The sequence below is a fragment of the Aspergillus ruber genome (genome assembly GCF_000600275.1).
Source record: "Aspergillus ruber CBS 135680 unplaced genomic scaffold scaffold00005, whole genome shotgun sequence".
NCBI classification, from domain to species: Eukaryota; Fungi; Ascomycota; class Eurotiomycetes; order Eurotiales; family Aspergillaceae; genus Aspergillus; species Aspergillus ruber.
In genome coordinates this window covers 602,282-625,795 of record NW_024467301.1, presented here as the reverse complement: position 1 = coordinate 625,795, position 23,514 = coordinate 602,282, and the positions used below count along the sequence as shown (strand labels likewise).

Genomic DNA, 23,514 nt, shown 5'->3' with positions numbered 1-23,514 from the left:
AAAAAAAAAAAAACAAAGTTTGGCCTTATATCGGGTGTTGATCACGTCTTCTTCCCGGTTTTTTTGCTGCACTCCCCCTGTGCTGGGCCATTCATCTATCTTTCTTCTTCCTCTTCCTTTGCGCCTCGGCTTTCCACCCCCACAACCCACTCTCCCCCTTCCGAACCGACCCTTCTTTTATAAATCCCCCCAATTGCCCTACTTCCACACCTGTCTTTTCCCTCTTCTCTCCTCTTCCTCCACCTTAACCTTCTCAAGGCACCCACACCTACACTCACGTCACAGCTTCAGATGCCATCGCCGGCGTCTTCAGTCGATTTCTCCAATTTACTGAATCCTCAATCCTCGGATTCAGACCCTCTCGCCGCTTCTCGTCAACAGACCACGTCAGCACCAGCTACTCCTTCTGGTCCTCCAACCAACATGGCCTCTTCTGTCAGCCTACTGCCTCCTCTGATGAAGGGTGCTCGTCCGGCCACCGAAGAGGTGCGCCAGGACCTCCCTCGACCCTACAAGTGCCCCCTCTGTGACCGCGCGTTCCACCGTTTGGAACACCAGACCCGTCATATTCGAACGCATACTGGTGAGAAGCCACATGCTTGCCAGTTCCCGGGGTGCACAAAACGCTTCAGCCGCTCCGATGAGCTGACTCGTCACTCGAGAATTCACAACAATCCCAACTCGAGACGCAGCAACAAGGCGCAGCATCTGGCCGCAGCAGCCGCAGCGGCTGCAGGTGCTCAGGACAGCCCTCATGCCGTTGTGAACAACGCGGCTGGTTCCATGATGCCGCCACCTAGCAAGCCTATCACCCGCTCTGCTCCCGTCTCTCAGGTCGGTTCGCCCGATGTCTCTCCTCCCCACTCTTACGCCAACTTCGCCGGCCACATGCGTTCGAATCTTGGTCCCTTCCCTCGCAACAGCGAGCGGGCATCATCGGGTATGGACATCAACCTCCTGGCCACTGCAGCCTCGCAAGTCGAGCGCGATGATCACTTTGGATTCCAAAACCCTCCGCGCAGCCACCACCATCACCCTCTGCTCAGTTCACGGCACCACAACAGCAGTACTCGTCTTCCTTCTCTCTCTGCGTATGCCATCTCTCAGAGCATGTCTCGATCGCATTCGCACGAGGAAGATGACTCCTACTCGCACCGCATCAAGCGTTCAAGGCCGAACTCGCCTAACTCGACTGCACCCTCTTCTCCTACCTTCTCTCACGATTCTCTTTCCCCAACCCCTGACCACACTCCCCTGGCCACTCCGGCCCACTCGCCGCGTCTGAGGCCCCTGGGTTCGAGTGAACTGCATTTGCCGTCGATACGTCACCTGTCGATTCACACACCAGCCTTGGCACCGATGGAACCCCAGGCCGAGGGTCCTCAGTACTACAACCCCGGTCAGGGTCACGCTGGCCCGAGCATCTCCGACATTATGTCGAGGCCAGATGGCACACAACGGAAGCTTCCAGTACCGCAGGTCCCCAAGGTGGCTGTTCAAGACATGTTGAATCCTGCGAGTGGCTTTTCGTCCATGTCCTCGTCGACCAACAATTCGGTCGCTGGTGGTGACCTAACAGACCGCTTTTAAAAGCAAAACTCTGATTTCCACTTTTTTCTTCAATCAGAGTCACAAAATGATTTTAAAAGAAAAACAACAAAACAAAAAAAAAAAAAAAAAAAAAAAAAAAAAAAAAAAAATTACTTCTCATGTGTGTCACGAAACGATTAGACTTCTCTTTTTGCATTTACAGTGGTTTAACGGGCATCCATGGTGTCGGTGGTTAATTGGCTTTTTTCGTTTCCTTAATTCGTTTCGGCGTCACTAAATAGATGGATGGGATTTGCGTGTTTCTATTTACCCTTCTTGTTCTTATAACCTTTCTTCTTTTCTCTACAATTCCCTTTTTGCTATAAATTTTCACAAATATTTTGATACACACTGCAGTTCTGTGCTTATCTTGTGGTTTTCTCCTCTCTTGAGGCCACGGCTTCGATAATATCACCACCTGACTTTTTACTCTGTTTCACTTCTCTCTTTGGCTGGATGTTGCAACGAAAATGAACAAGTAATACCCCCGCAGTTGCACTAAGTCATGTTTGACATGGACAGTTGTTTTTTTATTCGATCAATACAAAACTTTGACAACAAGAAGATACGAAGCATGTACTACCGACGGACCATTCAGCATTGCGCATTCGTTATCATTTCGCCTGATAGACCAGGATTCCCCCTGTTATCGCTACCCCGGTCAACTCCAGGGTCCCAGCAGGGCTCACTCGGTGTAACTGCGGGTGATATCAACAATACCGGGTAGAGCACGGAGTGCATACTTTGTAGGATACAGCAGACGCAGTCTGTACGTACTTCTGCTGTATTATTCTGTAGGTATCTGTAGGTATGCGACTACGTCTAAAGAAAGAAAACCCCGCTTGGACGTGGTCCAATAAATCCTCTCGACCAGCACCACCGCAGACTAACGCTAAAAAGAAAAATTTCATTGATCTTCTGTCGTGCAGCAGCTGGACTTCTGTTTGCCTGTCTGTTGTCCGTCATTTTAAGTAGCAATCACGGAATCAAGAAGGAAAGAAAGAAAGAAAAAAAAAGACCCCATGTCTGTTAGTTGGACGACATGGGTGCTGGAATGATTGCCCCTCTTCTTGTGTTTACTTGGTTATGAGCTGGTAAGGAACACAGCGATTTTGAAGATGAGATGAATTGAGATGAAATGCTAACAACTGTCTCTAGGAACAGAAAAAGCTATCCGTGCTTCACCCATCATTGGAATTTTACAAAAGATGATGATCCCACCTCCCGCTCCGTCGCTATCCAGCGTCACCGACTACTACCCATCCTCTACCACTTTATCCACCTCGTCCGTTGATACAGGACTAGCGTCTGATCTCGCCAGACATGATATCCTTGAAGACGACGGTAATGGGGTCCTCGTCGTGCCTCAACCCCAATCCCCAAGCGAGAGCCAGTCCTTTATCCAGACCCCAGCGCCTAGGATCTCAAATACCCGTCCGATTTTCTATTCGTCACGCGCTTATTACGATTCCGACGACTACGATAACGCAACCAACAACTATAATTACAACTATGCCTGTCTCTTCCACGTCCTAAACTGTCACGAGACATTCACCGATATCGATCACTGGAAAACCCATGTGCTGAGCCACTTTCGCACACACCAGCCGCCCCCAATAGCGCGCTGCCCTATCTGTCCCACCATCACCTCACTAACCTCTCCCACCACCAACACCCCCAATAACATTTTCACAGACACCTCCCACATCCGCGCCTGGGACGCCCTCCTCGACCATATCGACACAGCCCACTACCAGCACGGCCACACTCTAGTCAACACCCGCCCAGACTTCGAGCTCCTGCGCTACCTGTTTCGGCTGCGCATTATCAGCGAGGAGCAGTTTAAGTTGGTGCAGGTGGTGCCGGGGGCGGGGAGTCCGGGGTATCAGCGGGGGATGGAACCTGCGAGGGCGAGGGTGGGGAGCGCGGAGGAACCGTTTTGTGCGGCTTATAGTAGAAGGAGGGAGAGGAGGATGACGGAGGAGAGGCGGAGAGGATGGGGTGTTGCTTGATTATTCCCGGTGGTTAACTATGGTATGTCGGAGTATGAGTAGATTGATGTGAACATGGTGAGACGAGATGGAAGTGTATGTATTAAAATTAGGATGTAGTCTAAGTAGCTAAAAGAATATAATGACCGTTTTCTATCATCTAGAAGATGCGTTATAGGCCATGATTTATTCTTCTCGGCCTTGTATAAAAACAGCGTTGAACAAACAGAACAAACATACCCAGCCTATCCAACATCAAATCGACTTTCCTCAACTGCAACGCCAATTGCGATCGCCCCGTTCATTCTGCAAACAGGTTATTTCATGCTATCAGGGAATGATAATATCCCTATTCACACCTTCTCAATCACGTCTCTGAATACCATTTCCCATCTAGTTTGAAAAAACATCACCGCACCGCACCCCACCAAGCCGCTGTCCCACAATCACCTACGTCTACATCTACATTCTTCGACTTGAATCTTCTCTTCGGATCGCCCCGATATCGATTAAAAGAAGTTATAAATACGTGTCGCGCATCAAACAACCACAATGGAGCGCCTCTCGATCCACGACCCCCCACCTGCCGCCGCGCAACAATCGCAACAACAACCCCAACAGCAACAACAGAACCTCGGACCAGCCTCGATGGTCACACAAGGACCGCCTCAATTACCGCCGCAAATGTTTACGACTGCTGCTCAGTTGCTGGATTTGACGGATAGTAAGTGCGGCATTTGGAAGTGGATGGGAGGCGGGAAAGAGAATGAAAGAAAGGGAGGAGAGAAGAGAAAGCTGACGGGTGTTGTTTGCTTCAGAGAAGCTCGTGCTGGTCCTGCGTGATGGGAGGAAGTTGTTTGGTGTGTTGAGAAGTTGGGATCAGTTCGGTATGTTCTGGACGGGATACGAATCTTTGGAAATGAGTGGACGATTGACTGGTGCTTGCAGCGAATCTCGTCCTTCAAGATACTGTCGAACGACTCTACGCCGGAAGCCTTTACGCCGATATTCCACGGGGGATTTTTATTGTTCGAGGGGAGAATGTCTTGCTTCTTGGGGAGATTGTATGTCCTCGTTTCACCTAATATGACATGTTTCCTGATGCTAATCATTCTTACCATTATTAGGACCTAGATAGGGAAGACGATGTTCCCCAGAGTGTTCAAAGAGCGCCATTCGAAGAAGTCTACGCATTGAAGAAGAAAGAGGACTCGGAACGGCAAACTGGCGACAAGAAACGTCATGGCAATTTACAAAAATTGGGCTTCGAGGCTGAACATAGCGGGGAGACTCTTCTGTTCTAGTCTGTTATTTCCTTTCATTTCGACACGTCTTCTTCAGCATTGCTTGGGTTGCTCTGGAGTTATTGACTCGGGTCATGGGTTACAACTGAGGGGAGCAAAAACTATGGAAGCGTCGCCTGCTGCGAACCATTACTATGACACATTTGGTAAACGCCATGAGAAATAGGTACATCGATACATGGCTATAGTCCATGTTTTGGGAGAAATCAGATTAACATGAGGTCAGAGGCCTTTTGACGATTGTTATGTCCATTCTGATGTTTTGACGAATGTTCATAATATGAGGAATGAGCACATGCCTGGCACCAGACATGTCTATTTGAATATTCATGAATATACCACTTTATGGCCTTCTCTTCTACTGTTCTCACTATTTATGTAGTTCAATTCGTAGTGCTCCTATCGATAGTAATGCCAAGAAATGCGGCAACACCTAAAAAAAAAAAAAAAAAGTCTCCGCATCCACCGATTCTTCAATTTTAATCTTCAACAAAACTTATTCTGTCCCTGTCTTTCTCTTTTTGAAGGCAAACAGCTTGCGCATTTCTTCTATTTTAATAGTCAACTTCTCCCCTGCCGGTTGGGATTGTGTACCATCATGGCAACCCTAGCGGAGAAGCTTGAGAAGATCAAGTCGCCCAAGTTGCAGAATCAACATCACGTAAGTCATTCTTCTGTCCAGAAGAATCTAAGGAAATAAGAGAGAATACGGGGCTAATTGATGGTTAATATAGACTGCTGTGGTTCTTTCTGCAGTAGAAGACACACTGCGCGACCAAAAAGCAGATTTCTCACCAACGGCATATTTCGCGGCGCTTCTCGCTCTCCTCTCCCAATCACTATCCGCTGAACAGGGCATTGTCAATAAGGATCTGGCAACGTCCGTGGTATATCTCCTCGACATCACAAGCCCCTTTGTCCCCGAGCCAATCCTCCGTTCCAAATTCTCTCAGATCCTCACCAGTCTCGCACCCGCGCTCTCCCTCCCCGAAGTCGAAGCCCCGCTCCTCAGACCCTCGATTGGCTGCTTGGAATCGCTTTTGATCGGGCAAGATGCTGCTTCGTGGAATCTCCCTCATACCCAGGTTGGACCGCGCCGGGCGACGGCCGGTTTGCTGAGTCTGGCCGTGGACCACCGTCCCAAGGTGCGGAAGAGGGCCCAGGATGCTCTCGTTAAAGTTTTGCAGAATCCTCCCCCGAGCCCATCGCTCGACCATCCTGCCGCGGATATGTGTGCAGAATCTGCGCTGCGGACGTTGGATGATGGCATTGCTGCGGTGTCGAAGCAGAAGAAGGGCAACCAGCGCGACAACCAAGACCCGCTTGTGATTCATTCGTTGCAACTAGTGAAAACGGTTGCGACAGCGGCGAATGGCTGGCCCAGTAAAAAGATCGAGCCGCTGTGCGAGCTGCTGATGCACGCATCACGGTCGAGCAATGAGTTCATTACGATGGGTGCGTTCGAGGTCTTTGAGGTCATCTTTTCGAGCATGGCGGATGACTTCTCGTCTTCGAAGCTGCCGCGTCTGCTGGATGCGATTTCGGAATTGAAGCCTGCGCAGAACGACTCGCAGCTGTTACCGCCTTGGATCGCGGTGATGTCGCGTGGATACGATGTTGCGGCGCAGGTTAGCCCTGAGGACACATTTGCGAAACTACCGGAGTTGTTCGATCTGATTTCGAGTTTCCTGGCGTCGCCGTCGAATAACATTCGCATTTCGGCATCGGAATGTTTGATCTCCTTCCTGGCCAACTGTGTGCCCGCCAGCGTGATCATCGAGCCCTCCGTGTACGACGAGAAGACGCTGGAAAGGCTGGCCAAGGCCACCACCGACCTGCTCTCGATCAAGTATCAGGCTGCCTGGGCGGAAGTCTTCAACGTTTGCTCTGCCATGTTCGACAGCTTCAAGTGGCGCTCAAGCCCGCACCTAATCGACATAGTCAAGACAGTCGGCGAATTGCGCGGCAACGACGCTTTCCAGGGCAAGAAGGAAGCCGATGAGGTCCTGGGCAGCGCCATCGAAGCCATGGGCCCCGCCGCAGTTCTCGAAATCCTCCCTCTGAATATCGTTGAGCAGAAGGCCGGCCAACCCGGCCGCGTTTGGTTCCTGCCCGTGATCAGAGACCACGTTACTAACACCAACCTCGCGCATTTCCGCACCGAGATGGTCCCTCTCAGTCAATCGTTGTACCAGAGACTTATGTCCTACGGCGCCGCTGAAAAGACGGTCGAGGCCAAGATCTTCGAAACCCTTGTGCAGCAGACCTGGGCCACCCTCCCGGGATACTGTGAGCTGCCGCTGGACTTGGTTGAATCGTTTGACCAGAGCTTTGCAGAGCTGCTCTCCAATGTGCTGTACAAGCAGACTGAGCTGCGGGCTGATCTCTGCCGTGGTTTGCAGACACTAGTGGAGTCAAACCAGGCTGTTCTGGAGTTGGAGAAGGAGGAGGATGATCTGATTCTGCAAAGGAGAATCACCAAGGCTGCCGCGGCTAAGAATATCAAGCATCTCAGCGGGTTTGCTAGTAACCTGTTGGCTGTGCTGTTCAACGTCTACAGCCAGACTCTTCCGCACTACAGAGGTTTCATCCTGCAGTGTATCAATGCTTACTTGAGCATTACTCCTGAGAAGGAGCTCAACGATACATTCACCCGTGTCGCCTCGATGCTGGATTCTTCCGTAGCCTCAGAGCAGGAAGAAGCCCAGAAGCAGGGCAAGCAGCAATCGAGCGGTGGTGAAAAGATGCCGCCTACATCGCACACCCTGATCGACCTGGTGATCGCGATGTCAGTCTACCTCCCTCGGTCCAGCTTCACTAGCCTGTTCGCCATGGCCGCCGCCATCCTGAACGGCCAGACCGGCGACCAGCAACTGATCAAGAAAGCATACAAGTTGATTCCCCGTCTAGCCTCAACGGAGACCGGAGCGACTGCTCTCCGCGAACGCAGCGGTGAGCTGCAGTCTCTCATTCTGACCACAGCAGACAAGACGCCTTCGTCGGCCCGTCGTGACCGCATGCTGGCTATCCACGAGTTGGTCACCCACCTCCCCAGCTCGGACCTGCATTTCATCCCCAGTGTCCTGTCTGAGGTCGTTTTGGGCTGCAAGGAAAGCAACGAGAAGGCGCGTACCGCTTCCTTCGAGCTGCTCATTCACCTGGCCAAGCGCACCATCGACCCCGAACAGAACCCACCGGGAACCAAGATCCGCAACTCGTTGGTCCCTCACATGCCCGACAACGCCCCTGATGCCCTCGCCACGGTCGAAGAATTCTTCACCATGGTGTCCGCCGGTCTGGCGGGTAGCTCTCCGCACATGGTCGCCGCGTCAGTGACGGCGATGTCGCGACTGTTCTTCGAGTTCCACACAGAACTGCAGTCGAACGTGCGCTCGGACCTGGTGCAGACCATCGAGCTGTTCCTAACCAGCAACAACCGCGAAATTGTCCGGTCGGTTCTGGGATTCGTCAAGGTCGCTGTTGTTGTGTTACCGGAGGACCTACTCCGTTCGCGACTGGCTTCGCTCGTCCCGAACCTTATGGCCTGGAACAAGGAGCACAAGGGCCGTCTCCGCAGTAAGGTCAAGGGCATCCTTGACCGATTGATGCGCCGCTTCGGCGCACCGCTCATCGAGAGCTTGGTCGGCGAAGCAGACCGCAAACTCGTTGTGAACATCCGCAAACAGCGCGAACGAAGCAAGAAGAAGAAGGCCGCTGGCGACCACGAAGATGAAGATGACACCACCGCCAACACTAACACCAAGACCGCCTCCGCCGAGCAAGAAAAATCCTACGGCAACGCCTTCGATAAAGCTGTCTACGACTCTGACGTCTCAGACTCCGATCTGGACTCCGACGCCGACGCCAGCGAAATCGAAGTCGACGAGCAAGGCTCCCTTCATAAGGGCAACAAGAAACCCAACAAAAAGGCAGGCGCAGGCAAGCAAAGCGAACAATACATCCGCGAACTCTCGCCAGAGGATAACCCGCTCGACCTCCTCGCTCCGAACGCCCTCGCCAACATCTCCACCACAAAGCCCAGCGTGCGCTTCCTCAACACCGGCCCCGGCTCGAGGAAAAAGCAACGCAACGCCAAGGTCGGCCCTGACGGCCGTCTTATCTTCGGCGATGACGAGGATGAAGATGCCGATATTGCCGGAAACGATCCCTCTGGCGGTGGTGGTGTGAACGCCTACCTCGCGGCCGTTAGCGGCCCCGACGCCGCGCGCCGCGGACAGAAGGGTAAGGTCAAGTTCTCGCAGAAGAACAAGGGCGGTGATGGTATGGATATCGATGAGGACGGTGGTGTGTCCAAGGAGGATCTGCAGGCTGCGGCTGCCAAGACTAATGCTAATTCTGGGAGAAAGGGATTGGGAGCAGCTAAGGCTCATGGACCCAGTGCTGCGCGGGTGCAGAAAAAGAAGGGGAATCATGGAGGGAGTAGGCAGCAGCCGCAGCGGAGGAGGCGTTAAAAAGTTTGATGTCGATGTTTTTTAGTTAGATTATGATGGTTGATGACTGACTACTTGAATATATTGGTTTCAGTTGTTGTTTTTGGTTGTGTTGTGGTATTCTCATATTTCATATGTATACCCTTTTCTCTGTCAGCTGGTTATATAGACGTCCTTGTTCTTCAGGTTAGGGTATAAAAAACATTCAATGGATATCATGTAACTGAACTGTTAACGTATGAAAGGAACATTTTTTGTCTCCTACTTTCCTAACACCTCTACCATATATCCACTGCTCATCAGTGCAGTCCGTCTTTCTGTATTTCCGGTGCTATCGTCTACAGAATGTTATACAGTGCTACATACAGTTACACATGTCCATTGCTATGCTAAGCTGGATGAACTGGCAGTCCACAAGACCGACGAGTGGTAGCGCTGCTTCTCGACTCATTTTTAGTTACGGTAGTCCTGAATAGCGGGAAAATATCACCATTCCGGGTGTTCTTTTGTCTCATACGAATGTCACATGAATCAGTTATTCGCAGGACTATAAGACCTTGCAAGGGCCTACGCTCTTGAGTCACACATATCGAACTGGGGAATGTATGCAATTGCATCCACAGAAGTGCCCGCTTTCTGCGCATGGTGAAGGTATTCGACCCCACAAGCCTTTGAGTGCCTGGTTTATTAAGCATAAGCATTAACCCTACGATATAATGCTTCTGCGCTGCCAACACTCTGAATTCAGCCATCGATCAACAGCAATTGAACCTCATTACAGGCTGCTTAATATAGTCGAAATATAAACCATGGTACGAATGCGTTGCGCCGTCAATGTCCACGAAAAGGAACCAACCTCATTCATCACTGATCACCGGCCTGAGAAAACCCCACGAATCACCGAACTATACTCAGTGTACTGCCACACAGGTTACCATTGACGAATCTTTTCAGATACAGCAAAATTCCCTTAGAGGGGATAACCCGTGAAAAACCTTACAACTGATTGCATAACAATAAAATTTGTTACAAGCGCTGCACGGCTGCCTTTATCATATCTAGCCAGTCGACATTTGGGAATGTGTAGAAAGTTATAGACTTTCAATCATTCCGGCACTACTTAGGTTGATGCCTCCCTTCTGCCATAGGTCCTTTTTTGGCATGAGGGAAGCAAAAAGCACAGATACATGTATCAGATATGTCATACATATCCAGTGATCTATTCAACGAGTGAATTTTGGTGATAGGTTCCTCCATTCTGGGTGGATACAAAAAATATCTTCGGGACGTGTGCAACTTGGAATAGGCTTGGATAAGAATAATGCAAGTATCTTCAACAAATTTGGAAATGGCGATTAGGTTGCTAACTCATCGTTGCACAGCAGGAAACTCGGAGCTGTTGAAAAAAGAAAATCCCCTGATCAAAATGCATGAGTCACTGTATACATTTAACCATCCGAACGTCTCTAGGATCGGTTTAATGGCAAGTGTGATGAATTTCAGAAGAAAGAAAGGTTTGATATCGCGTTCGATGGGATACCACCAACAACACCTAGTCGTAGCACCCAGCCCGCTGCTATCGGATAAAAAGTTGGCATCTAGCAATACAGGCCTAATGCCAAGAGAGATTTTGTCAGGAAAAAGAAGATATACAGACGGTTAAGGCCCCAGCAATCTGTCTCTTTCAATCTTGAGACTGCCCAAAATGCAGTGGGAAGTAACAAGAATGTATATCTATCGGCAATGTCTGAATCTATCATGTGCTCGGATGAGCTTAACTGCCACCAATCCCTAGGAGTCAGGCCAAGTGAAACAAAAAACTGAGCAGGTCATCTATAAACGAGGTGCGACAGAAATGTCCAAAGATACTCGAGCATCGCCTTTCCGAGACCGGATCCCGACGAAAGTGTCACTTTATGCACGAGACAGAAGAGAAGGAGAGGCCCCTTAAAGCCATAAATAAAACCCGGGGTTATTAGTTGAACGAAGTCAGCGATCAAAAGAGCAAAATATGTCTCTCACGTGGAAAGTGGTAGATGCCAGAAGCTTCCACTATTAGAAAATGACATGGATTGCAGTGAGAATTGCAGGGCTTTCCACTATCGAAGCTTGCCACATCTTTCCCAAACCTGCTCTGCTAAGGCAAAGACGAGAAAGGGGGATTTCAATATTTTCTGCTGTCGTCTGAACAGGGGAAATCCGGTTGGCTTTCAGTTTCCAGCAATACGTGGTGCCGCTGAAAGCATCCACCCCGTTGCGGGGGCTATAAATTCTCCAAGGCCTCCAAAGTCCTCTCATTGTGTACACAGGTTCTATAGAGGTGTGGTTCTCCTTCATGCAACCAATACGAGATCGATAATTGTACCAGGATCTATTGGGCTCATTTAGTTGTATCAGGTCCACAAAGGGAGGTAAACGTCGGTAGAAACGCCAGAACAGCCAAGGCGACAATTTTTTGGAAGAATAGTCTAAAAATCCAATCCTCTCAGAGAATACACCTTTTCGCCCGTCCGAGGGTCATTCCGGTCCTCCTGGTGCCAGATCAATGAGACGGGCTGATAACACACGCAGAACACTCCATACAAATGTCAATATTGTTCATGATGCAGAATATAAAAAAAGGCTGGTACAGATATGGCCTGGCTCGCCAATACGGATTAGGGCCAAGAAGAAATACGCTTCTTACTTGTCTTGTGAAATGCGGACGTGTCATGTTAACTTACCCGACAATATCAATCAAGCATGCCATTATTACAACCACATGATCTCTGGCTCCATCATGTTCATTAACTTTTCTGCATAGCAGATACGATTTAGAAACCGCGAGAGAAAGTCTCACGAACAAGATTGCACGGCATGAAAAAGAGGCCGAACATTCGCTCGACTTTGACATTCCCGGAAACAGCAAAAACAGACTCCCAATTCAAACAGTGAGACCAAAAGCTTATTCGCCAGTCAATAAAAGAAGGAAGATGAAACCACTGAGATGCTAATCGCTTGCCTCGCAAATCTCCCTCGAGAGAACGAGCAAATTCAATTCTTCGCAACAAACGGGTCTGGAGATATATTCTACCCTTGTTCGTCTTTGCCTAGGAAATTGCCAGTTGCAGTTGCCAATTGCCATGCCAGGGTTCTCACCGTGAAATACAACAGAATGTGGCCTCACATGGTCGTCGTCGAAATCCTCATCCGAGCATAGTTCAGCCAAGCAAGTAGAACCCACCTGTTTTTAGTAGCGACAATGCATGAACACAGAATGTGACATCCACATTAACCATTCAACTAACTTTTGAACGAACCATCTGCACACACACTATCTTATACTTTTTCATGCCTAAATCGCGGAGGAAGTTAACCAGGGCCGCAACACGCTATTTCAACTCAGCTGATAGCTTTCACCTATGACTGACAGTTCGTTCATTACCAACAATAGTTGAGCCAGAAAGCCCAAAGAGCGATTCCGTTATTTCTTTCAGCTGATAACATAGATAGACAATTGATACACCGCGCAATACCATGGCCATAGCGTCGTTTATTGACGACGAATCATGCGCTTTAAAATGGTGCTTAAGGATACCGGTGTTCGCTACCCAATCATCATACAAGATCATCACAACCTTAGAATGAAATCCCTAATATGATGTAGCGATCTCAGTATAAGCTCAAGACTTCCCCAAATTTGCGAATTTCTACGATATCTTCCTACTGTCGAACAGAATTGTTAAGCAGAGATCTACGGACGGAGCCGAACTATCCACCCCAGTAGTCCTAAGTTTCCACTTGGCGATTGTGAGACGTTCTCTACGGATGAAGAATTCGGCCGATGCCTTGACGAGGTGGAACCAGGGCGCGACCTATTTGAAGATATGACAGTTGAAATCAATGTCGATTGGTCGATGGGCAAATTACAGGAGGGTACTATGTGAATATGAAGAGCTGTCTCTTCATCTTTGTTGCTGAGTGTGTGGGCCATTGCGGCCGTTCAAAAGTTGTAGATGTAGCACGTCACTCTGCTGTACTTAGCAAGACAGTTTCGGGAAATGAAGTATGTGTTGCTGGCAACTCCAGTAACGAGAAGCCGGAGATAAATTTAGAGCTACAGTAAATTGAATAATACCCCACAAAGGCTATCAAACATTAGGACACGGGTGCAATTATTCTCTCAACCTAAACCAACCGGGTATCAATTCGCGCAAACGAGTACTCCATAGAAATACAATCCCACTCAAAAAAAAAAGAAAAAGAAAAGAAAAGGGATCCAGCGCCAGCAATCCAACCCATATAATACTCCTAAACCCAAAAGCACGAGATCATTCCACATATCTCAAATGGTATCATGGCAAATAGCAAACAAAACAAATGCAAAGTGGGGCGGTGCATATCAAATCAAATCAAATCAATCCAAATCAGCGAGATTTCCTTCGCGCCTTGCCTAACCATTTCTGCCACCATCGACAGACTCCGAGGACAGCGGCCCGACCGTCATCTTTGCGTTCGGTGCCATCGGGATTGCCCAACACCATGGCGAATACCCAAAAGGATGCGGCAATCCACACAGTCAGAAGCAGTGCAAGAGACAAGAATGGTGACAGCAAAAGCACAACGATCAAACCACCAACGGAATAGGCCTGGTTACGGTCCTCAGACGACGGCGACGAAGTTGAAGTGTCAGGGTCGTCATCGTAGACCCACTGGCTGGAGGAGCGACGAGGGAACGATTTCAGGCCGACTAAGCGTTCGTGCACATGTAATGCAGGGGCCAACAGATCGCAAATCTGTGTCCGAAACGATGTTTCTTTAAGGTATGCAGTCGGAGGACAGAGACGAAGGGGAGAAACAAGGATCGCGAAAAGGAGTCCAAATATGGTATAAAGGCAGGTAGCGAACGCGACGACTGGCACTGGGATGGACAGACGAAACTAACCAATTAATAACCATAACAGGGACAGGAATGAAAAAACTCACCAGCATCACCAGAGCATCCTGATTGTCATCTGGAACAGGCGCATCGTCATAAACGGGTCGCTTAGGGGTACGCGATGGACGCTCTCCGGACATATACGACGAACGCTCCGACAAACTCCCCCGAGCACGCTCTTTCCGCCTGGAACTATTCGACTCGCGAGTGACTACCGAACCATTCTCCAAATGAGATGACGCCGGAGCCGGTGGTTCCAACTGCGAACCCATGGATCCAGACAGGGAATGATGGGGATAATGATGACGGTATGTATGGTAGGGACCCTCTTGTACGGACGAAACCCCCGATAATCGGTGTGCGGCCGCGACTGGAGCGGGAGGAGGGTGAGGAGCAGGAGCTGGTGTAGTGGTGATTTCCGGAGTCCGGGGATCGTGGAGAAAGGTCGTCATGAGCTGACCATTGTCGTGGTAATAGGCCGGCGTGTGGGCCATCTCCGGCTGTCGCATTGCGAATGCAAGGAAACGAGCGGGTAGGGCCGGCAGATAAATTTCTTGGTATTCTCGGAAGAATGTTCTAAAAAGAGGAGGGATGACGAAGAGAGAGAGAGAGAGGCTCCAAATAATCAAGAGAATAAAGTTGCTACAGGGAGTTCAATAGAGATAGAGGAGAACACGGCACTTGTGGTACAGACAGCGCACACGGAGCGAACCAAGACAGGGCTCACCGCATGGTTTCAAGCGCAAGGGACATCACGTTCTCTGTAGAAGGCATTCAAAATCGCCCGAATAGGAAATGGGAGTATTTGGTAGTGACCGTAGTGATGGGGGAAAGGGGGAGGAGAGGATCAACGATGGCGGAGGAGGAATATAAAGAGGGAGAGGAGACGTATTATAGCAGGCGCGCATGACAAGAAAGGGAGGAGAAGAAGAGAAAAAAAAAGAAAAAGAGCGGAACAGCGGCAGAAGGGGGAAACGAAGACAGAGGGAGACAGCGGAGGGTTCTGGGGCTTCCTGCCAAGATCGCCCAGATGCCGAGGCCTTGGCGGATGTCAGGATGGCTCATCACTGTCCGATTGGCGCCGGAGATGTGGCCTATCTGAATGTAGGTTGTTTCTCCGCCGCTGCAGGGTCATTCCTGGACTTTCCATGTTTGTTTACCCTTTGGTTTACTGCTAAAATCTATATAGGAGGAGGAACTGAATCCAAGAGGAAACACACGCCAAGCCGCCAAGTCCCTGCGGGGATTTCCAGGCTGAGATACAGGACTATTTATTGGCTCAACAGCGCTGACTAACTCTCCGGGATCCGCGTTCGGAGTCGGTTGGCGAGACTTGGCAGAAGAAGGACTGGTTCCGAACCGCTTGAAACGGCAAAGACGCCAAGTGCAGGCCGCTCTACTCGGTGGTATCTTTTAGGTAAATTGTCACAGGGCTTGCTGGGCAGATTCATCATCCTCTCTTGGCCGGCGGAATGTTTGTCTATATACTGGATATAAGCGGCATATACCGCGGGATTTGACACTGCAATCTTGGCCTGCTCCTTGGCCGAGGATGTTGTTTGTTCAATGTTGGACAGAGAACGTGATGTCGGTCTGAGCATCGCATTCGTCATCTAACGCCATGGCGCCGGAAGTTAGATCTCGGGATTATCGTTGAATCTCAACGCTACGTTGGTTATAAAGGTATTCATTGGACGGAGAACGCGGCGTTCCCAACAGTTGGATGTATATGACTCTTACTCCGTGCCATGAGTTGGGGTACAAAGTACAGTCAGATCATGTGACATATACAGTTCAACTGACAGGATAGTACAACTGGCTACAGAGTACAAATAATTTGGTGCAGAATGCAGGTAGCTGCAATTCTATGTAAATATGAAGCGTCACCACTCGGACCTACTTACCGTACTCTGAAAGTGAATCTCGGCCGAGACGTGTAAAATGCACACACAACAACCATTCTGACACCATAAAGTGACACAGCCCCTAGCAAGGTCCTCAGGAGTACCCTGTACTCTGTATATAAATCTCGACATACTCGCCAGGATTAATCTTCATCATCCGCAATAATTGAACGCTGTGGTCTTCATGAGAGTGCAACCCCATACCAGCCTCGGTACGAGTCGCTAATTCCGCCACCCCCTCTGCCTCTAGCTGGTTTCATTCGGTATATCAATGATCAACTCCCCGCAAGCCTGGTTACCGAGAGGAGACAAAGTGTTATCAAGTCTGAACATCTTTCAAAGTTCCTTGGTACATTCAACGGTTTAACGGAGTCAGCCGGGCGGATTCGCCATTCTGCCGAAGTTCTATGTAGTCTATTGTGCGCTCGGGATTTCCGAGGCCATGGTGACGATATCAATCCATAAAATCAAAGCTATACATTCCAACATGGTGGAAGTACCTGCCGCCTATGAGCTCGCCCACTCTATAGGTAGGTATGTGTTACCTAAGAGGCAAGAATAAGAAGGTATTGCGTAATGTCCAGGAGACAGACGGTGAGAAGTCAAGGATCTTGGTTTATGATGAACTGTCATCAGGTAAGTTTATCTAGCTTGTAACACCACCAGTTCACTAGATCTATTTATATATTCTGGAGCCAGTCGCATGGCGATGTCGTGCCTAATCAAGTGACGAGACCATGTCATGTCACGAATACTACGTGTGTCATCGGGCGATGAAGATAAATCGCCGCATCTGGTTATCACCATCAATTTTCTAAAAATCACGAAGCAACGACATACTTTCGTATCGATATAACACTATCACTGAGCAAGAATCGACACATGATATCACACGGCATTTTACATGAGCTCCTACTCTGTACCCCGTACAAGGCGAGTCTAAATCAATACTCTAGTGGAATGAATCCGTACTCCATACTTTGCGAACAAATGAAGATTCACTCCCAAATCCACCGTAGACGCGCGCAAAAACCAAGACTAGAGCCGATGCCGTGCGATAGTCTCAGCCCAAGCTCCAGTAACCTTCAAAGTAGCCAAATCATGCATGCATCATAGTATGTCAGAAATGATAAGAGAACAAAGAGAAACAGCAATCAACCACCAATAAGAACCAGGATATTGCCTACTTTTGTGTTATTTGCTTTATTTTTCTTTGTTATGATGATGATGATGTGCGGTGGCACTATAATATATACGAGAATGATGAACGAGAGGTGGATTCATTCGGTGATTGATTTGAATCCCGCACAATTCCGGCCATACAAATAGCCTAGCCCATATGCCATATGCAGTTGGGATCCAGCTGTAGAAATATGTATGTGTAGGACCAGGATAAGGTCAGTGCTGCGACCATTGCATTTTTAGGAAAGCTTATTGCAGGGGTGCTACTTTTAGTAGGTTTCAGTGCGATCGAGTAAATAATAAGGCGACGGGTGAAGAATGAAGGAGGAACCGTGGCGGTTGCGGTATGTCGGTGGGCCACTTACTCCTTACGGGCTGTCTGTATGGAGTACGGAGTGCATATCTGCATTAATTCTGCTAGAGCTGTAGGGGAAGGTAGAGAAAAAGAAAATAAGGGAAAAGAAAGAAAACAGTCGGTGTTTGATCGGATGCCAATACGGACTACACGGACAATGGAGGAATTGTATGTACTCCGTAAATAGGGGTGGGGAGAACACGGGCTCTAGAAATTAGCTGGAACAATAATAACTGCGGAAGAGCACCAAAATAATTAACCTGAGAAGTAAAAATATGTGAATATCACGTTTTACAAGATAAATAACTACCAGATCAACACTATTGCATCGCATTGTTGGCAGGAAGAATCCATAAATTCTCGCACACATTACTTGTACTCTGATGGTGGGAGCAACATATGCGCTGTAATATGTACGAAGCCCCACTCGCCCCTCGGTGATGTATCCAGATCATCATCCACACACCATCGCTCGAAAAGCCGACGACGGATCAGCGTCGGCTGGTGCTCCACCAAGAAAAAATGACCGGAATCCGTTAGGGATTTGTGGCGGTGGCTAGTGCGGGTAGGCGGGTGTGGCTCACGGCCGGAGACGTCAATCATCATAACCGAAACCATGGATTACAGACACGATATCTCTATATCTATGCTAGGCTGTATGAATTGCAGTAGTGTAAATTTAGTATTGTTCATAGAAAGCGCCAAGTATGTGTTGTGTCAGGCGTATGACGGCTAGTGAAGAGGGGTATGAAGTTGGATCGACTGATACGCGGAGTACTTGTACAGAGTACTTGGCGCACCCAGTGTACATGTACAGAGTATTTGTACTAAGTGCTCCGTACTTCGTACTGTCACATACAGGGGTAACACTACCCCTGTCGAAAGAACTGCAACAGTGCAGGTGGTCCGAGTGGAGCCTCATCTCATGCCTGCCCAATTCTGGTCGCTTCCAGTAGCTTAGCAGATAGCCCCACACTTACTTAAGACAGCTCTCTGCAGCTGGTCTGTGCCCAACCAATGAGACCAAGCCAAAGGGTGGAGACCCTAAAAAAGCAAAGACTATTACTAGATTCGGGAAAGGTTAACAATGGCACGGGGAGGACCTAACTAAGAAAGGATCCATGACCCACTTGCAGCCACACTAGTGTGTTTTTCCTCGGCGAGTCACAACCGGGGGTTCGTGCTTGAACTTTTATATATATATATATATTTTTTTTTCTCTTTATTTTCTTTCCTTTTTTGCCTTAATTTGCCTTATTTTCCGTTTTTTGGCCCCCGACTTCTCCCACACAGGATACCTGTACACATGCATCACTGGCATATTGGCTTCTATTTGGGTTGTCGCGGGTGTAAATTAGTTCAATCGTACTGACAAGTACGATGTACTTTTTATAAAAAATCTTTTATAAAAATGGTACTTTTGTAATATCCTTATTTCAGACAGTAGCGCGTATGGATACCCGAGACTCGTAATAGCAGATCCCCATACGGAGAATACCCGTTGAGCCATGCTAGACCCATGCCAGCGTGGCGCTAAGCGTGCCTCTAGCAAACACGCGATGCATCTGTAGTTGTACTTGCATTCATCAGTCAATGTTAAAACTAATATGTACTCTGTACAATTACCACAGAGTACAGAATGCGTCGTGGTTATGTCACCCGCCCGACCGAAAGCCGGCACCGGAAAATAAAAACACACCTGCTGCTGAGCTAAGCGACTAAAATACCCGCGGACGCGCCTCCAGATCCGTGGGGCTCCACTAGCACTAGACCGTTCCTGGACAAGCGGCTGCCAAAGCCTGTCCGGGCGACCGTCATCCCAGCGCCTTTTCTTTTTTTTTTTCTTTTCTTTTTTACTGTCCTGTACTCCTACGCCTGCTCCATGAGCTGCACAACCACTAGCTGGTCTTGGCACTAAATCACCCTCTCTGGCCTCTCTCTACTCTGTCAGCCCCTCGACCCTTTCTTCTCTTCTCTCTCCTCTCTCCTCTCTCTCCTCTCTCCTCTCTCCCCTCTCTTGCCTTTCCCTTCTTTCCTTTCCGTTCCTTGCCTGACCTTGTCCTATCCCCCTGATTCTCATCTGTTTCTCTTCGTTTGCTCATTTCTTCTCTTTCCCCTCTTGGCCATCTCCATACTAACCGGCTTCGGTCGGCTGGCCTCACCCAAGATCTTCCCTTGAGCTCTACGGAGTACTACCACCGCTATCAGTACAACTACTACACACTTTATCGCTTCTCATCCTATCTTTCGTCTACTCTTCCTTTAAGCACTTTTCTAGCTTCAGTTCTTGTTTGTTTTAACTTGTCTTACTTGTTCGTGTGAATTGGCGCGCCTGCACCGCCCGCCTGCCAACTCCGACACACCTGACCGCGGCGCTCTGGAAGTGCGATCAGTCGCGTTCCTTTTCAGTTGGATTCAAGTAAAACGTGTTCAAAATATATTTCTTTCAATTTCGCAACTATCTCCGGTTCCTTCGGTATTTGTGCGATTGGGCGCGAAACAACACAGCCAAATCGGGCCTTGACACACATACACACCGACACGAGACAGAGTCAGACCATAGGTTCCCGCGCAACACCTTGGGACTCCCTGCACTGTGCAACTCTGATCAGTGACACGCGCACCGCATTGCATCACCGTGTCGCAGAGTCCCTGATCGGTCGACTTGGACGGTAGCGCAAGCAATTCAAAAAAAAAAAAAAAAAAAAAAAAAAAAAAAAAAAAAAAAAAAAACAATTCAAAAAAAAAAAAAAAAAAAGACCCTTCTCGGACAATATGGCTCACACTCAGCCGTCACCCACCGGGGCTGTCACCCCTCATCATGCCCACATCGCGGCTCATGCCCAAGTCAATGGCCACATTCCCCTGCAGTCGCAGGGCCAAAAGGGCCCACCGCTGAACACCGCGCAGAAAATCGCCGCGCTCAATGAGCAGGTCTGGCTTCAGATCGGTATGTGCTTATTTCCCTGGTCCTTGCAATTTTCTCCCCCCGATGACGTGTATCGTGTATGGCTGACAATTTTGCGATAGGAAGCTTGACGGAATTGATGGGCGACCTCGAAGGCGCCATGAATGCGTATGAACAGGCACTGCGACATAACCAGTGGTCCATTCCTGCAATGAACGCCATCTCGTGCATCCTCCGAACCAAGGAACAATTCGCCAAGGCAGTCGAATATCTCCAAAATATCTTGAAATTGGACCCGACAAGCGGGGAAACCTGGGGCAGCTTGGGTAAGAATTATTCCCATTGGCGTGCTGTATTTAGAAAACCAACTAATTATGACTGCAGGCCACTGTCATCTGATGATGGACAATCTGCAAGATGCGTATACCTCCTACCAACAAGCCCTGTATCACCTTCGGGATCCTAAGGTCGGTATTCGTTCTATCACGTTCCGTAGACGCGTTACACTAACCGCAGCTGTGCTTTGTAGGAGCCAAAACTCTGGTATGGAATTGGAATACTCTACGACCGCTACGGTTCTCTCGACCATGCCGAGGAGGCTTTCTCCCAGGTTATGCGTATGGCCCCGGACTTTGAAAAGGCCAACGAAATCTACTTCCGCTTGGGCATAATATACAAGCAGCAGCAGAAATTCAGCAACAGTCTGGATGTATGGATCGATGACAGCCTTCGTTTGGATTGAATCCTTGCTGATCATTTTCTAGTGCTTCAAGTATATCGTCAGCGACCCTCCTCGCCCTCTTACTGAGGAGGATATTTGGTTCCAGATTGGACACGTTCATGAACAGCAGAAGGATGTATGTGGTTCTTCCCCTCTCATACTACTTGCAGGCTCGTGCGGATTCTGACAGCTTCAACAGTTTGAATCGGCCCAGGCTGCCTACCGACGAGTGTTGGACCGTGACCCCAACCATGCCAAGGTCTTGCAGCAACTTGGCTGGCTTTATCACCAGCAGAGCGCTAGCTATGCAAGCCAAGAAAAGGCCATTGAATATCTTGAAAAATCGGTTAATGCAGACAACACTGACGCACAGAGTTGGTATCTGCTTGGCCGTTGCTATATGTCGCAGGCCAAGTATCCCAAGGCGTACGAAGCTTACCAGCAAGCCGTCTATCGCGATGGCCGGAACCCTACCTTCTGGTGCTCGATTGGTGTGCTCTACTACCAAATCAACCAGTACCGTGATGCCTTGGACGCCTACTCCCGTGCTATCCGTCTGAACCCGTACATCTCGGAAGTTTGGTATGATCTCGGTACTCTGTACGAATCCTGCAACAACCAAATTGCCGATGCTCTCGACGCCTATGGCCGCGCTGCCGATCTTGATCCCACGAACGTTCACATCAAGGCACGCTTGCAACTGCTCCAGAGCCAACTTTCAGGTTCCAGCCAGAGCAGTGCTCCTCCTCAGCCGCAGGATGTCCATCCTCAAGCCTACCAAACTGGTGTTGGCGGTCCTCCGCAATGGGGTGCGCCGGCTCCCACTGGCGGTCCTCCTCCGCAGCCTCCTGCCCCTCCCAGGCAGATTGCGGATTGGAACCGCGGTATCAATGAACTCCAGTCACACGCTCAGGCTCAGGCCCAGGCGCAAGCCCAGGCTGCCCACGCTGCTCAGGCTCAAGCTCAAGCCCAAGCCCAGGCTCAAGCTCAGGCACAGGCACAGGCACAGGCTCAAGCCCAAGCCCAGGCACAAGCGCAGGCGCAAGCCCAGGCTCAGGCCCAAGCAGCCAACGGCTTCGATCACCGTGATGCTGTCCGTGGCCCGGCCCAACCTAGCCCGCGCCAGGAGCCCGGCAGGGTGTTCCCCGATGCGGTCCGCGCCCCATCTGCCGTTCGTTCTCCCAAGACGGCCATGGCTGGCGCGTATCATTTACCTCAAATCACCAATGCTCCCGCACCATCCCACGAGCGAGTTCCTAGCGGCTCGGGTGCCTTCCCATCCGCCACCCGCGGACCCTTGCCCCCTGCTGCTGCTCCCAGCGGTCCTGGTGCGCCTAGCGGTCCTCCTTCGTCTGGCCCGATGCCTCATTACCACCGACCGTTCTCTCCAAACCCAGATATCCGGCCGATTCGCGATGAGCGGCCTTCTTCGCCTGGTTCGACTTATCCTCACCAACAGTTCCACTATGGTCCTATCCCAGCAGGCGGCAACAGTGGCATTGCAGGGGGTGCTCCGCCGCCGGCATCCGCGATCGCTGCCGCCGAAGCAGCTGCCCGGGAGCGTGAGGATCGTCCCGCATCAGCAATGAAGCGTAGCAGGGAATGGGAAGCTGATATTGGTCCTATCAAGAAGATCGCCAATGAAGAGAGCCGCGCTCGTCTCGACGACCAAGCCAGTCGTCGCGTCACCCCACCAAACCGCATGCCGTCCCCCGGAGAAATGCAGCGCCGTAGCTCATCGGAAGCTAGACGCGAGGAGCAGCGTCGTGCGAACGAAGAATATCATCCGTCCGAGGCCGCCCACCATCCCCCAACGCTTCCATCTATCCAGCACATGCCCCCTCAATCCGGCTCGAGTCTTCCTCCCATGGCTGAGAGCTCTGCTCCAGCCTCTAACGGATCTCAGTCTGGACCGCCATCGGCTCAGGTCAAGGAAGAACCTGCTCGTCCCGAGCAGCCTCCTGCCCACGAGCCTGCCGCGCGGAAGATGGACGTGGATGAAGATTATGATGACGATGGGGATGATGAGAAGCGGGCTAGCACTGCCGCCAAGGGAAGCCCCAATGGTAGCAATGCCAACGGCAACGGAGTGCAAGCTTCTCAGGCTAAGCAGGAGCCCGCAGCTTAAGAAACTCCTGTTATATACTCGATTGATTTTTTTTTTTTTTTTTTTTTTTTTTCTCTCTCTCT

At 49.9% G+C, this 23,514-nt stretch overlaps 8 protein-coding genes across 8 annotated transcripts; 7 read left to right on the top strand and 1 right to left on the bottom strand.

The window, feature by feature from the left end:
* On the top strand, positions 1-1,678 carry EURHEDRAFT_409876 (C2H2-type zinc finger protein). Its single transcript, XM_040781216.1, has one exon. It carries the CDS (start codon positions 292-294, stop codon positions 1,588-1,590), a length of 1,299 nt encoding a protein of 432 aa, XP_040641330.1. The 5' UTR covers positions 1-291; the 3' UTR covers positions 1,591-1,678.
* A 791-nt stretch (positions 1,679-2,469) lies between these two features.
* Positions 2,470-3,698, top strand: EURHEDRAFT_495298 (uncharacterized protein). Its single transcript, XM_040785671.1, has 2 exons — positions 2,470-2,684; positions 2,749-3,698. Exon 2 carries the CDS (start codon positions 2,799-2,801, stop codon positions 3,600-3,602), a length of 804 nt encoding a protein of 267 aa, XP_040641329.1. The 5' UTR covers positions 2,470-2,684; positions 2,749-2,798; the 3' UTR covers positions 3,603-3,698.
* A 127-nt stretch (positions 3,699-3,825) lies between these two features.
* Positions 3,826-5,239, top strand: EURHEDRAFT_409872 (U6 snRNA-associated Sm-like protein LSm1). The gene is made up of 4 exons (XM_040781215.1): positions 3,826-4,305; positions 4,400-4,468; positions 4,530-4,645; positions 4,709-5,239. Exons 1-4 carry the CDS (start codon positions 4,134-4,136, stop codon positions 4,883-4,885), a joined length of 534 nt encoding a protein of 177 aa, XP_040641328.1. The 5' UTR covers positions 3,826-4,133; the 3' UTR covers positions 4,886-5,239.
* A 244-nt stretch (positions 5,240-5,483) lies between these two features.
* Positions 5,484-9,357, top strand: EURHEDRAFT_450917 (mRNA-binding protein RRP12; the record flags this gene model as incomplete). Its single annotated transcript, XM_040783907.1, has 2 exons — positions 5,484-5,546; positions 5,620-9,357. 2 exons carry the CDS (start codon positions 5,484-5,486, stop codon positions 9,355-9,357), a joined length of 3,801 nt encoding a protein of 1,266 aa, XP_040641327.1.
* Positions 9,358-10,751: 1,394 nt separating this feature from the next.
* EURHEDRAFT_409870 (uncharacterized protein) lies at positions 10,752-11,273 on the top strand. The gene has a single exon (XM_040781214.1). The coding sequence runs from the start codon at positions 10,763-10,765 to the stop codon at positions 10,997-10,999; it is 237 nt and encodes a 78-aa protein (XP_040641326.1). The 5' UTR covers positions 10,752-10,762; the 3' UTR covers positions 11,000-11,273.
* A 2,252-nt stretch (positions 11,274-13,525) lies between these two features.
* EURHEDRAFT_301251 (uncharacterized protein) lies at positions 13,526-14,961 on the bottom strand. The gene is made up of 2 exons (XM_040778270.1): positions 14,302-14,961; positions 13,526-14,255 (listed from the first exon to the last, which is right to left on the bottom strand). The coding sequence occupies exons 1-2, from the start codon at positions 14,761-14,763 to the stop codon at positions 13,743-13,745; spliced, it is 975 nt and encodes a 324-aa protein (XP_040641325.1). The 5' UTR covers positions 14,764-14,961; the 3' UTR covers positions 13,526-13,742.
* A 1,980-nt stretch (positions 14,962-16,941) lies between these two features.
* On the top strand, positions 16,942-17,588 carry EURHEDRAFT_301396 (uncharacterized protein). The gene is made up of 2 exons (XM_040778272.1): positions 16,942-17,259; positions 17,346-17,588. Exons 1-2 carry the CDS (start codon positions 17,041-17,043, stop codon positions 17,451-17,453), a joined length of 327 nt encoding a protein of 108 aa, XP_040641324.1. The 5' UTR covers positions 16,942-17,040; the 3' UTR covers positions 17,454-17,588.
* Positions 17,589-20,434: 2,846 nt separating this feature from the next.
* cyc8 (putative transcriptional corepressor Cyc8) lies at positions 20,435-23,503 on the top strand. The gene is made up of 6 exons (XM_040781213.1): positions 20,435-20,645; positions 20,726-20,929; positions 20,988-21,070; positions 21,133-21,312; positions 21,368-21,460; positions 21,524-23,503. Exons 1-6 carry the CDS (start codon positions 20,471-20,473, stop codon positions 23,450-23,452), a joined length of 2,664 nt encoding a protein of 887 aa, XP_040641323.1. The 5' UTR covers positions 20,435-20,470; the 3' UTR covers positions 23,453-23,503.
* The last annotated feature ends 11 nt before the right edge of the window (positions 23,504-23,514 follow it).